At 36.1% G+C, this 14,782-nt stretch overlaps 1 protein-coding gene across 1 annotated transcript in view; it reads left to right on the top strand.

Moving 5' to 3' along the window:
• oc90 (otoconin 90) overlaps positions 1-14,782 on the top strand; it is a 43,490-nt gene that overhangs the window by 25,706 nt on the left and 3,002 nt on the right. Inside the window, exons 16-20 of the mRNA XM_055014681.1 lie at positions 6,455-6,535; positions 8,560-8,754; positions 10,462-10,560; positions 11,385-11,556; positions 13,789-13,895. Coding sequence (XP_054870656.1) covers positions 6,455-6,535; positions 8,560-8,754; positions 10,462-10,560; positions 11,385-11,556; positions 13,789-13,895 — 654 coding nt within the window. The remainder of the gene's footprint in view (positions 1-6,454; positions 6,536-8,559; positions 8,755-10,461; positions 10,561-11,384; positions 11,557-13,788; positions 13,896-14,782) is intronic.

Below are 14,782 nucleotides of genomic sequence, written 5' to 3'. Positions count from 1 at the left end.
ATCATATGGCATGTTTTTACAACATGTTTGAAAAATCCCCTTTTTTTTCGACATAGTATAGTAAGGCGTTTTTTTGTCGCCAAAATTCATGATGATTTTTTTTTCAAAGAAAACCTTTCTGGAGTGTTTTTCACACCCTCCTTTACATTATTTCATCATATGGCACGTTTTTATAACATGTTTGAAAAATCGCCTTTTTTTTCGACATAGTATAGTAAGGCGTTTTTTTGGCGCCAAAATTCATGATGATTTTTTTTTCAAAGAAAACCTTTCTGGAGTGTTTTTCATACCCTCTTTTACATTATTTCACCATATGGCACGTTTTTACAACATGTTTGAAAAATCCCCCTTTTTTTCGACATAGTATAGTAAGGCGTTTTTTTGGCGCCAAAATTCATGATGATTTTTTTTTCACAGAAAACCTTACAATAGTGTTTTTCACACCCTTCTTCACCTTATTTCATCATATGGCATGTTTTTACAACATGTTTGAAAAATCCCCTTTTTTTTCGACATAGTATAGTAAGGCGTTTTTTTGGCGCCAAAATTCATGATGATTTTTTTTTCACAGAAAACCTTACAATAGTGTTTTTCACGCCCTTCTTTACCTTATTTCATCATATGGCACGTTTTTACAACATGTTTGAAAAATGGCATTTTTTTTCGACATAGTATAGTAAGGCGTTTTTTTTGCGCCAAAATTCATGATGATTTTTTTTTCAATGAAAGCCTTTCTGGAGTGTTTTTCACGGCCTCCTTTACATTATTTCATCATATGGCATGTTTTTACAACATGTTTGAAAAATCCCCTTTTTTTTCGACATAGTATAGTAAGGCGTTTTTTTAGCGCCAAAATTCATGATGATTTTTTTTTCACAGAAAACCTTACCATAGTGTTTTTCACGCCCTTCTTTACCTTATTTCATCATATGGCATGTTTTTACAACATGTTTGAAAAATCGCCTTTTTTTTCGACATAGTATAGTAAGGCGTTTTTTTGTCGCCAAAATTCATGATGATTTTTTTTTCAAAGAAAACCTTTCTGGAGTGTTTTTCACACCCTCCTTTACATTATTTCGTCATATGGCACGTTTTTACAACATGTTTGAAAAATGGCATTTTTTTTCGACATAGTATAGTAAGGCGTTTTTTTGGCGCCAAAATTCATAATGATTTTTTTTTCACAGAAAACCTTACCATAGTGTTTTTCACGCCCTTCTTTACCTTATTTCATCATATGGCATGTTTTTACAACATGTTTGAAAAATCCCCTTTTTTTTCGACATAGTATAGTAAGGCGTTTTTTTGGCGCCAAAATTCATGATGATTTTTTTTTCACAGAAAACCTTTCTGGAGTGTTTTTCATACCCTCTTTTACATTATTTCACCATATGGCACGTTTTTACAACATGTTTGAAAAATCCCCTTTTTTTTCGACATAGTATAGTAAGGCGTTTTTTTGTCGCCAAAATTCATGATGATTTTTTTTTCAAAGAAAACCTTTCTGGAGTGTTTTTCACACCCTCCTTTACATTATTTCATCATATGGCACGTTTTTACAACATGTTTGAAAAATGGCATTTTTTTTCGACATAGTATAGTAAGGCGTTTTTTTTGCGCCAAAATTCATGATGATTTTTTTTTCAATGAAAGCCTTTCTGGAGTGTTTTTCACGGCCTCCTTTACATTATTTCATCATATGGCATGTTTTTACAACATGTTTGAAAAATCCCCTTTTTTTTCGACATAGTATAGTAAGGCGTTTTTTTGGCGCCAAAATTCATAATGATTTTTTTTTCACTGAAAACCTTACCATAGTGTTTTTCACGCCCTTCTTTACCTTATTTCATCATATGGCACGTTTTTACAACATGTTTGAAAAATCCCCTTTTTTTTCGACATAGTATAGTAAGGCGTTTTTTTGGCGCCAAAATTCATGATGATTTTTTTTTCACAGAAAACCTTTCTGGAGTGTTTTTCACACCCTCCTTTACATTATTTCACCATATGGCACGTTTTTACAACATGTTTGAAAAATGGCCTTTTTTTTCGACATAGTATAGTCAGGCGTTTTTTTGGCGCCAAAGTTCATGATGATTTTTTTTTCAAAGAAAACCTTTCTGGAGTGTTTTTCACACCATCCTTTACATTATTTCATCATATGGCACGTTTTTACAACATGTTTGAAAAATCCCCCTTTTTTTCGACATAGTATAGTAAGGCGTTTTTTTGGCGCCAAAATTCATGATGATTTTTTTTTCAAAGAAAACCTTTCTGGAGTGTTTTTCACACCCTCCTTTACATTATTTCATCATATGGCACGTTTTTACAACATGTTTGAAAAATCCCCCTTTTTTTCGACATAGTATAGTCAGGCGTTTTTTTGGCGCCAAAATTCATGATGATTTTTTTTTTTCAAAGAAAACCTTTCTGGGGTGTTTTTCACACCCTCCTTTACATTATTTCATCATATTGCACATTTTTACAACATGTTTGAAAAATCGCCTTTTTTTTCGACATAGTATCGTAAGCTTTGTCTATTGTGGGCTTACTTGGTCAGTACAGCTCCTTCTTAAAAGATCAGAAGATACCTATGTGTATGAAGAAGAAGATCATGGATACAGTTATATTACTATCGATGACGTATGGAGCAGAGACATGGTCACTAACGAAACATCTAAAGAATAAATTGGCTGTAGCCCAACACAGCATGGAAAGAGCAATGCTTGGAATCACAATAAAAGATAAGATCAGAAATGAAAATATAAGAGCTCGGACAAAGGTGGAAGATGTAGTCTGGAAAGCGGAAAAGGCAAAAGGCCAGTGGGCTGGACATGTCGCCCGAATGGACATCAACAACTGGGCTAGGAAAACAACAGAATGGACGCCAAGGGACAGAAGAAGAACGAGAGGAAGACCAAAGCGTAGATGGAGAGATGATATCGAGCAAAAGGCGGGAAGTAAATGGATGCAAGTGGCACAAAATCGTCAAGAGTGGAAGCGTATGTGGAGGCTATCCGACAGCAGTGGCTGGACAGACTGAGAGGAGAAGAAGAAGAAGAAGTATAGTAAGGCGTTTTTTTGGCGCCAAAATTCATGATGATTTTTTTTCACAGAAAACCTTTGTGGAGTGTTTTTCATGGCCTCCTTTACATTATTTCATCATATGGCACGTTTTTACAACATGTTTGAAAAATCGCCTTTTTTTTCGACATAGTATAGTAAGGCGTTTTTTGGCGCCAAAATTCATGATGACTTTTTTTTCACAGAAAACCTTACCATAGTGTTTTTCACACCCTTCTTCACCTTATTTCATCATATGGCATGTTTTTACAACATGTTTGAAAAATCCCCTTTTTTTTCGACATAGTATAGTAAGGCGTTTTTTTGTCGTCAAAATTCATGATGATTTTGTTTTCAAAGAAAACCTTTCTGGAGTGTTTTTCACACCCTCCTTTACATTATTTCACCATATGGCACGTTTTTACAACATGTTTGAAAAATACCCCTTTTTTTCGACATAGTATAGTAAGGCGTTTTTTTTGTGCCAAAATTCATGATGATTTTTTTTTCAAAGAAACCTTTACCATAGTGTTTTTCATGCCCTCTTTTACATTATTTCATCATATGGAAGGGTTTTTTCAACATTTTTGAAAAATCCCCTTTTTTTTCCACAGTATAGTAAGGCGTTTTTTTTTGCGCTACAATTCACGATGATTTTTTTTTCAAAGAAAGCCTTTCTGGAGTGTTTTTCACGGCCTCCTTTACATGATTTCATCATATGGCACGTTTTGACAACATGTTTGAAAAATGACATTTTTTTCCGACATAGTATAGTAAGGCGTTTTTTTTGCGCCAAAATTCATAATGATTTTTTTTCCAAAGAAAACCTTTCTGGAGTGTTTTTCACAGCCTCCTTTACATTATTTCATCATATCGCATGTTTTTACAACATGTTTGAAAAATCACCTTTTTTTTCGACATAGTATAGTAAGGCGTTTTTTTGGCGCCAAAATTCACGATGATTTTTTTATCAAAGGAAACCTTTCTGGAGTGTTTTTCACACCCTCCTTTACATTATTTCATCATATGGCATGTTTTTACAAAATGTTTGAAAAATCGCCTTTTTTTCGACACAGTATAGTAAGGCGTTTTTTTGGTGACAAAATTCATGATGATGCTTATGCCTTTCCAGGTCCTTGGCACCTTCCTGAGAATAAACAATGTTGAAGCACATGAAGCATATAAAAATCAGACTTGATTAATCCAGTATAGATTTAGCAAACTGTTATACAGCATATTGTCTTTGTAACAGATGGAAGCCTGACACAGAAAAGATATCAATAAAAACACCTTGAAGCGATATTCCACTTTTCAAGAATAATCCATTCAATATGTTCTCACCTCTATGCCCAGGTGAGGATGGGTGAAGATCTTCAGTTCACAAAACAATCCTGGAGTTTCAGCAGAAAACAGCCTTGCAGCTAATTAGAGTGAATGATGACCATGGATAAAATCAACCACCACAGAGAGCAGAGACATTTTGTGTTTGTTTTGTTACATTTTATCCATGGTCACCGTTCACTGTAATTAGCTGCAACACTGTTTTCTGCTGAAACTCCAGGATTATTTTGTGAACTGATGATTTTCACCCATCCTTATATCGGCATAGAGGTGAGTACATATTGAGTGGATTATTCTTGAAAAGTGGAATATCGCTTTAACAAGTCAAAGCTGATGACCATCAGTGGTGGACAAAGTACTCAACCCCAGTACTTGAGTCAAAGTATAGATACTCCTGTTCAAATATTACTCAACTCCAAGTGAAAGTTGCTCAGTCAAAATTTTACTTGAATTAAAGTACTAGAGTTCTTGCTTTAAAAGAAATACTTAAGTATTCAAAAGTACAAATTACAAAATACATTTTCTAATATCAATACATGCTGTATTGTTTTCACGATGCATTTACAGAACCTTGTAACTCTCTGAAAGCACCTGATGATGCACTGACCTGCTTGTAGAACCACTCTGCTACATAAAGCCTACAGAAACATCTAGAAAAACTTCAGCATAGAAATACAGTCAAGAACAAAACGGACAGCTGTTGTCAATTTCTGATGTAAATGTATTAAAATCACATCCTAAAATTAGATTGAAGCCAACTCTAAAGAGTTCTCCAAGTCTGTTAAATAACTGAGATTTCTTTCTGTCTTCAGGAGCAGTATATACATGAATGATGTGGTATTTTTCACCCCAATAAAACAATCCAACTTTAAAAGCTACCTGGAATAATGAATAATTATAATAACATCTTGAGAATTCATTTTGTCTTTCTCCTGCTGTCACTATTACTGCTTTTAGTTTGAATAACAGAGGGAGAGCTTGCTTGCTCTTGTTCCAGAGTGCACCTGGATGACGTATTTCCACTTTTACATCAGTCCCATCTGAGAGGAGCTACTGTGATCAGTTTCCTTTTGTGAGGAACACAGCATGTGACCAACTGCATTTTAGAAAAGAAAAAACAACAGCTGACTTCAAAGCTTAGTCGAAAAGTAACAACAACCTTCCTAGAAATGTAGTGGAGTCAAAAGTACAATATTTGTCTTTGAAATGTAGTGGAGTGAAAGTCAGAAGTTTACAAAAAAAAACAAATACTCAAGTACAGTACAGATATTCACAAAATGTACTTAAGTACAGTACTCAAGTAAATGTACTTCACTGCTGTCCACCACTGAAGACCATACAATATAAACAACACTCATACAATATAATGTGATCCAATACAACAGCCATGACTTCTGCCTTTACAAATGTAATAATGTTCAGTTTTGATTGACACTTTCAGAGAAGATATGAACTTAATTACTGATGTTATAATTTGCAGTGGTGTTGAAGTGGACTGCATTATATTGAAAGTTTTGGTCGCTACATTTACATGCATGAGAGACAGAATGATGTTTCTAATATTCTGCTTCCATAATAATTTGTTTGTCGCCTACTTACTTTGAAATGGCGCAGTAAATCCTCAGCTGTTCCATGTTCCATCAACTGCGACACCGAATATCTTGACTGGACGTGATCTTCGCACCAATAGTGGATATGCAGATCCAGTTGTTTTGTTTTCGTGTTCTGGTTGAGGCTCATCAAACATTAAAAGAAACGCGTGCTTGTTAGCATCCGCAACCAGCTGCTCTGAAATGTACGGGGCTGATAAAAACATCATAGTATAGTATGTCGTCTGAAAAGTCACCAAAAACGTCATAGTATAGTATGTCGTCTGAAAAGTCACCAAAAACGTCATAGTATAGTATGTTGACCGAAAATTGATAGTTCACTCAGGCTCATCTAATCAGTGCAGCCATTCTTCACCAACAGATGTTACGACGTGATTCATCCTGAGGGCAAATCCCCAGTTTGTAATATCTGATCATCTTCAGTCTGATCTGTCTCTCAGGTCCAGAGTTTCCCATCAGAACCACAACGAGGTCCTTGCAAACTGATCCGCCAGGAACCGGTCCAACCGCTCCGAGCCGAGGTGAGGAAGCTGAGAGTTTAATTAAAACCTCAGAGGAGAGGAATTCATTAACGGTTTGCACCATCTTGAACATTTGCATATTTGCAGAAAAGTGTCAGAATCACTTTAATCTGTCAGGTTCCAGTGAAGCGAGGAGATGAGCCTCGAGGAAGCTCCTCAGTTTTCTTCTGTTTAGCGCTACAGAGTCCTGCGAGGGTCACATTTTTAGATCTGCTTTACTTTTTCCTCCTGATTCATGTTGGAGCGTTGGTTGTTCCAGTTAGAGTTCAGGGAAACATGGTGCCATTACTGCTCATTGTTCTCATTAAAAGACTGATTACTTCGCCAAGCAACGGCTGAGTTATGTGATCAGCGTTGGTTTGTCTGTCTGTCTGTCTGTTCGCAACATTACTCAAAAACAGACAAACGGATTTGGATGAAACTTTCAGGAAAGGTCAGAAATGCCACAAGGACCAAGTGACTAGATTTTGGCAGTGATGCAGCTTATAGTCTGGATCCACGGATTTGACTAAAAACTGCTTAAAAATTACTTAAAATTGGTCCAAAATGGTTTAAAATTTGCCCAAAATTATACAGATTTGTCTAAAATGACTAAAAATTGGTTCAAAACCTGTCCAGATTCCAGAGTTCAAGGAGTTGTTATAAACTGAAGACTGTCATCATAAACATAAACATGGTCTCTACCAGTAAAGTCAACTGTAGTTCATGCCTGGACAGAACACGTTTCGTCACATCCTCAGATGTGACGAATCAACGACTCAAAAATGATCGAAAACGGAAAAAAACCCATCCAAAATAACTAAAAAGTAATACAGAATGGTTTAATAGTTGCCCAAAATGACTCAAATTTTGTCCAAAATCACAAAAAGTGGTTCAAAATGACTAAAAAGTGGCTCAAATTACTTGAAATTGGTCCAAAATGGGAGCTGCACAGTGGAGTAGTGGTTAGCACTTTCGCCTTGCAGCGAGAAGATCCCTGGTTCACATCCCATCCTGACTGGCATCTTTCTGCATGGAGTTTCCAGGTTCTCCTTGTGCATGCATGGGTTTTCTCCAGGTTCTCCAGCTTCCTCCCACAGTTCAGAAACATGCTGAGGTTAACTGGTAACTCTAAATTATCTGTCAGTGTGAATGTGAGTGTGATTGTTTGTCTCTATATGTAGTCCTGTGATAGACTGTTACCTGTCCAGGTGAACCTGTGATAGACTGTTACCTGTCCAGGGTGTCCCCTGCCTTTGCCCGAGTCAGCTGGGATAAACTTCAGCCCCCCGGTGACTCTAATGAGGATTAAGCGATGTATAGATAATGAATGGAAGGATGGTCCAAAATGGTTTATAATGTGCCCAAAATAATTGTCCAAAATGACAGAAAGATATAGTTCAAAATGACTAGAAATTGTCCAAAATTACTAAAAAAATCGGCAAAACCTGTCAAAATTGACTTAGAAATTACTTGAAACCTGTCCAAATTGCTTTAAAAATGGTTAAAAAAATGACTCAAACTTGGTTGGAAACGATTCAGTTAATAGTAAAGAAATGGTTCCATCAGGACAGAATGAAGGTTTTAGACTGGTCTCCCCAAAGTCCTGACTTCAACCCATCAAGTGAATCAAGTGCATTAGTGAGCTACAATGTGAGGCTAAACTGTTAGCATTAGGTTAGCTCTGAACTGCCTGGATGATGGACTGTTGTTCCAGTGGTGGCACCTATGATTATTGGTAAATAATTACATTACTGTGAATCTACAGCTACTTGTTGAATAGTAGTCCAGTTTCTGTCACAATGACAGGAACATTTGTTCATTTTAAACGTGGTTTTGTTCTATAATTTGTCCTCTGTGGGGCTTATGGAAGGAAACAGGTGTTTCAAGTTGTATTTTTTTTTTAATATTATTGAACTGATGAAATATTAAAGCTTTTAACTGCTTTTAACTCTGGTCTCAGTCTCAGTTGTGTTAACTAGGGCTGAGTTTCTGGTTTAAAAGTGGAAATTCATGGATCCTTGAACTTCTGACTGTCCTTGCAGGTCTGGAAGCTCCAACATCTGCAGGAGAAACAACGTCTACAGGAAGACGAAGCTCGATGACAGCAGCTGGAAACTCTCCGAACTTCACCACAACTGAAGCTGAATCTGAAATGAAACAACAAAATGGAGAAATAAAAGCAGACGAAGCTCCGTGTGAAGATGAAAACCAGACGGGCGACTCTCCGGAGGAAGACGGTGAAGTTGGAGCCTTTCATGTCTTTATTCAGCCTCGTTCTTCTGCGGGTTCAACGGAACCTTCATACAAATGAATGAATGAAGCAAAAATCCAATCAGGGTGAATTTAATTTAAAGCTAAATTAAATCACCAACATAAACAAGAAACAAAACAGAGATAATTGTGACTAAAACACTGAAATTTTTTTTGTTCTTTTCTGCAAAATATCCAAGAAAAACCAGAGAAAGTGGTGTTTAAATGAAAGAATTAAAGTGATTAAATCTAGAAAAGTTAATCAGGATTTTAAAAAAATGAGTCAAACTCACAACTTTGACTTTTATTCTCAGGCTTTGTTGGACTTTTTTGTGGGAACTTTGACCTCTAACATCAAATATGAATCTTAAATCATGAAAACCTTTTAATTTATGAGCTTCTACCATTTAGTCATGATTTAAAAAAGGCAAACAAAGTTACAAGAAAAACATAAAACGCCAACTTTTAATCTGTCACTTTTTAAATTTTAAGTCAGAATTTTGATTTTTAATGACAAATTTTAATCATAAAAATCTTTTATTTCATTATAAAGCTTCATTTATGGGTGGAAATGAGCTTCTACTATTTGGTCATGATTAAAAAAAGGCAAAGATAAATTAAAAGTACTGACTGTTAATCTCTTGCTTTTTAAATTCTAAGACTTTAATCATTAAAACTTTTTCCATACGTCTGATTATTGTTTGCCAACTTACTTAAAAACGTATTTAATTCATAGCTGATTGATTAATCTGTCACTGGCAGCAATATTTAATCTACAACTCTTAACAAACGATTAATCATTTAAGTTGCTCTTTAAGCAAAAATGCCAAAAAGTTTTCTACATCGGTGTGAGCCAAAATGGCTCCATAGTGCCACCTGGATTTCAAACAGGCTCTATGACCAGTACGTGTGACCTACAGCTATGAAATTTGATACACATAAGTAATTCGACAAGACACACAAAACTGTACCTGACACCCATACCTAAAACACAACAGGAAGTCGGCATTTTTGAATTATGTGTCATATTTTGGACGATTTTGGGTCATTTTTTGCATATTTTCAAAAGCTATAAAATCAAACAGGGTAACCCCAACAGAACTGATATTTGGCCAGGATGTACACCAGGTATGGGTGATCAAAAGTTATCAAAATGCTGAACAAAAGTCTGATGGCGGCTGGTGGAATTTTGACAATTCGCCATGAAACAGGAAGTGATGTATAACTGACCTGGACATGCTTCAATCTGCATCAAAGTTTAAATGTGTGATCAGACTCCAGCTCTGATGAATTCCATAGACCAAAATACAGTCACAGTGATAGCGCCACCTGGTGGACATGCTTGGATTCACTAACCAGCGAGGATGTGAGGACCCGACCAACGCTGCTTGCAGCTTTAATTGTTGTTTTTCTTCTAAAGCGCTGAATTCAACCTTTAACTTCTGGGCTGTTTGTTGATTTTAAAGAGTCTTTCTGGGTTTCTGTGGCTCTGGGGGATGATTAGCAGATGAATTAATAGTGAAAAGTAATAGTTGTAGGTCTAAATCAGATGAGTCTTCCTTATTTTTCATTCCTGATCTCAGCTCCATTAAAGTTATTCTGCAACAGCTCCAAAGCCTCCAAAACTACACGTCTCCTCTTCTGTATTTAAAAGGCAGAACTAAACTTTATTTTCCTTGTTTTGCTGCTTTCAGACTGGGATGCAGCTCAGAAGAGGACGGTTCCGTTCTTCGCCTGGTCGCTGCTGGAGTCTGTTGGATTAACAGATATTCAGCTGCAGACCGACAGCAAAGGTAAACCAGGAAATAAACCCTTTTTATGCTTTCTACACTGCAGTAAATGAAGAAATAAATCTACAAATCCTGTAACAAAATGGTGAAAATCTCTCAACAAAGTCGCCAGAAAATATGTTAAATAACAACAGAATACTGGAATGTTTAATAACTGTAAAAACGGTGTAAGTAACAGCAAATATTTGTTAAATAATGAGATTTTTAACAGATTGATAGACATAAAATTATTGTAATTTTATAGTCACGTATTGGTTTTTTTAGCTGTTTTTTTATACTCAGCAAGTAAATAAAACTTTTTCTTCTGTGATTTAACAAAACATTTCACTCCCTAATCTATAATTTTTCTTTTAAGTAACATCAGATATCTGTAAAATGATGCCTTTTGCTGATTTAATACAATAAAACTGCTTAATTTTACCATCACAAATGGTAAAAACTCAAATTACTACTTTTAAAAATAGATTTTGATGTAAATTAATACTTTTTGTACGATTTTACTTGATGTTCTCTGTAATTTACCAAAATCTGTAAAATACAGGTAGAATAATTGCAATTTTTCAATCCGTAATTTAGATTTTTTTTCCAGGAACAACAAATGTCTGTAAAATAATTGGATTTTTATATTTCTATACAGTAATATTACAGTCAAATGTTGTAAAAGCAGAAAGCATTATTTGTAAAAAGACAGATTCCTGATTATTTAAAGTTATTGTGAGTGTGTTTGAGTTATTATTTTGTCTTTACCTTTAAAACGTCCAGTTGAAGCAGTTTTCCAGGACAGACTGTAGTTTCCTTGCGTCTGTCTGTAATAAACGTTTCCTCAGAATGCAGCTTCACCTTCAGCCTCTACGGCAGCGATGGTCGAACTCGCCGTCAGATGCCGGCGCTGGGAGAGATGCTCCACTGTCTGACGGGTCGATGTCCTCACGAGTACGAGATGTATGGATGCTACTGTGGACAGGAAGGAGGAGGACAGCCTCTGGACCAGCTGGACAGGTGGAGTCTGATTTAGAGGATCTGATGGTTCTGAGGAACTAAAGGTTCAGATGTTCAGGACGAGTCTTTGGGTTGTTTATACCAGGTCTTTACCAGGTCTTTAGCAGCTAATGGTAATATATTAGCATCTGCCCCTCAGGTTGTGTACAAAACACAACTGTATATAACACACCTGTATATAACACACCTCTATATTACACACCTGTATATAACACACCTATATAATACACACCTGTATATAACACACCTGTATATAACACACCTATATAATACACACCTGTATATAACACACCTGTATATAACACACCTGTATAACAACACACCTATATAATACACACCTCTATATTACACACCTGTATATAACACACCTGTATATAACACACCTGTATATAACACACCTCTATATTACACACCTGTATAATAACACACCTGTATACTAACACACCTGTATATAACACACCTGTATACTAACACACCTGTATATAACACACCTGTATATAACACACCTGTATATAACACACCTGTATAACAACACACCTATATAATACACACCTCTATATTACACACCTGTATATAACACACCTGTATACTAACACACCTGTATATAACACACCTGTATATAACACACCTATATAATACACACCTGTATATAACACACCTGTATATAACACACCTGTATAACAACACACCTATATAATACACACCTCTATATTACACACCTGTATATAACACACCTGTATATAACACACCTGTATATAACACACCTCTATATTACACACCTGTATAATAACACACCTGTATACTAACACACCTGTATATAACACACCTGTATACTAACACACCTGTATATAACACACCTATATAATACACACCTCTATATAACACACCTGTATAACAACACACCTATATAATACACACCTGTATACTAACACACCTGTATATAAGACACCTGTATACTAACACACCTGTATATAACACACCTATATAATACACACCTCTATATAACACACCTGTATACTAACACACCTGTATATAACACACCTATATAATACACACCTCTATATAACACACCTGTATAACAACACACCTATATAATACACACCTGTATAATAACACACCTGTATACTAACACACCTGTATAACACACCTGTATATAACACACCTGTATATAACACACCTGTATAACACACCTGTATATAACACACCTGTATAACACACCTGTATAACAACACGCCTGTATAATAACACACCTGTATAACAACACGCCTGTATAATAACACACCTGTATAACAACACGCCTGTATAAAACACACCTCTATATAACACACCTGTATAATAACACATCTCTATATAACACACCTGTATAATAACACACCTGTATATAACACACACCTGTATAATAACACACCTGTATAACAACACAGCTGTCCGTTTCTCCTGCTGGTCTCCACCAGGTGTTGTTTCTTCCATCACTGCTGTCTGAAGCAGCTCACCTGTTTATAATACTAACACACCTGTATAATACACCCCTCTATATAACACACCTGTATAACAACACACCTATATAATACACACCTGTATACTAACACACCTGTATATAACACACCTGTATACTAACACACCTGTATATAACACACCTATATAATACACACCTCTATATAACACACCTGTATACTAACACACCTGTATATAACACACCTATATAATACACACCTCTATATAACACACCTGTATAACAACACACCTATATAATACACACCTGTATAATAACACACCTGTATACTAACACACCTGTATAACACACCTGTATATAACACACCTGTATATAACACACCTGTATAACACACCTGTATATAACACACCTGTATAACACACCTGTATAACAACACGCCTGTATAATAACACACCTGTATAACAACACGCCTGTATAATAACACACCTGTATAACAACACGCCTGTATAAAACACACCTCTATATAACACACCTGTATAATAACACATCTCTATATAACACACCTGTATAATAACACACCTGTATATAACACACACCTGTATAATAACACACCTGTATAACAACACAGCTGTCCGTTTCTCCTGCTGGTCTCCACCAGGTGTTGTTTCTTCCATCACTGCTGTCTGAAGCAGCTCACCTGTTTATAATACTAACACACCTGTATAATACACCCCTCTATATAACACACCGGTATAATAACACACCTGTGTCTCCACCAGGTGTTGTTTCTTCCATCACTGCTGTCTGAAGCAGATCACCTCGATGGGCTGCCGGTCGGACAGGAAGCTCAACGCTCAGATCACCTGCGAGAACAGAAAACCTCGATGTGAGTCCAGAAAATCCCCCGACAGGAGCTGAAACACACCAACTAAACTACAGATTTATACAAAATCCCTCAGATTTCTGTCTTGTGTAGACGAGGACGTCAACAGTTTAACCTGCAGCTGCTACTCACCTTTAGTCTAGTTTTCTGGAGTGATGAAGCAGAAACACTAAATGGATGATTAGGACTTATTTAAAGAAAGTCAAACACCTCCGAGCTTTTTATTTCTCGTCTAACAGTAGAATAATAACAAGGTGTGATCAGACCTTTCTGCACAGCCTTGCCTGTCTCTTTGGGACTATTTACTGGGTATTGTGTTATTGGTCTCAGGATCTTCAGGTTTGAAGGACATGTTATCTTTAACTTGCTAAAATAACACTTTATTATAATTGTTGACAACTAATTGGTTAATTGTTGCAACTTTATTTGCCGGTTTTGTAACAATATTTAAACATTTCATGGACTAAAAGAATGAAGGTGGAACTGGATGCAAATGTTCCACCAAAACTATTTATCTGTCACTACTTTATAGCGAATGGATCTTTCCAAAAGCTCTGTCCAGCTTGTTTTTCCCCCTCTAATAGCAGAATAATACTGAGGTGTGGTCAGACTGTTCTACACAGCGTTGCATTAGCACTTCAGAACGGTCTGACTGTGTGAGACTATTCATTGGTTTATTGATCCCAAACCCTGTCCACATTATCTTTAGTAAAACATCCCCAAAATGACTCCAAGCCCGAAACTATAAAAACAAACAAAATAATTGTGGGAATATTAACTTTCCCAGCAGTTCATGAATGCGTCATGTGATGCCCACAAGACAGTCATCAGGAAAAATAATGTTAATCCCTGATGGAGCTGCAGTCCAGGTGGATTATTTGAGGGTGTCA

The sequence above is a fragment of the Amphiprion ocellaris genome, chromosome 10 (genome assembly GCF_022539595.1).
Source record: "Amphiprion ocellaris isolate individual 3 ecotype Okinawa chromosome 10, ASM2253959v1, whole genome shotgun sequence".
Classification (NCBI taxonomy): Eukaryota; Metazoa; Chordata; class Actinopteri; family Pomacentridae; genus Amphiprion; species Amphiprion ocellaris.
This window is presented reverse-complemented; position numbering and strand designations above follow the sequence as displayed.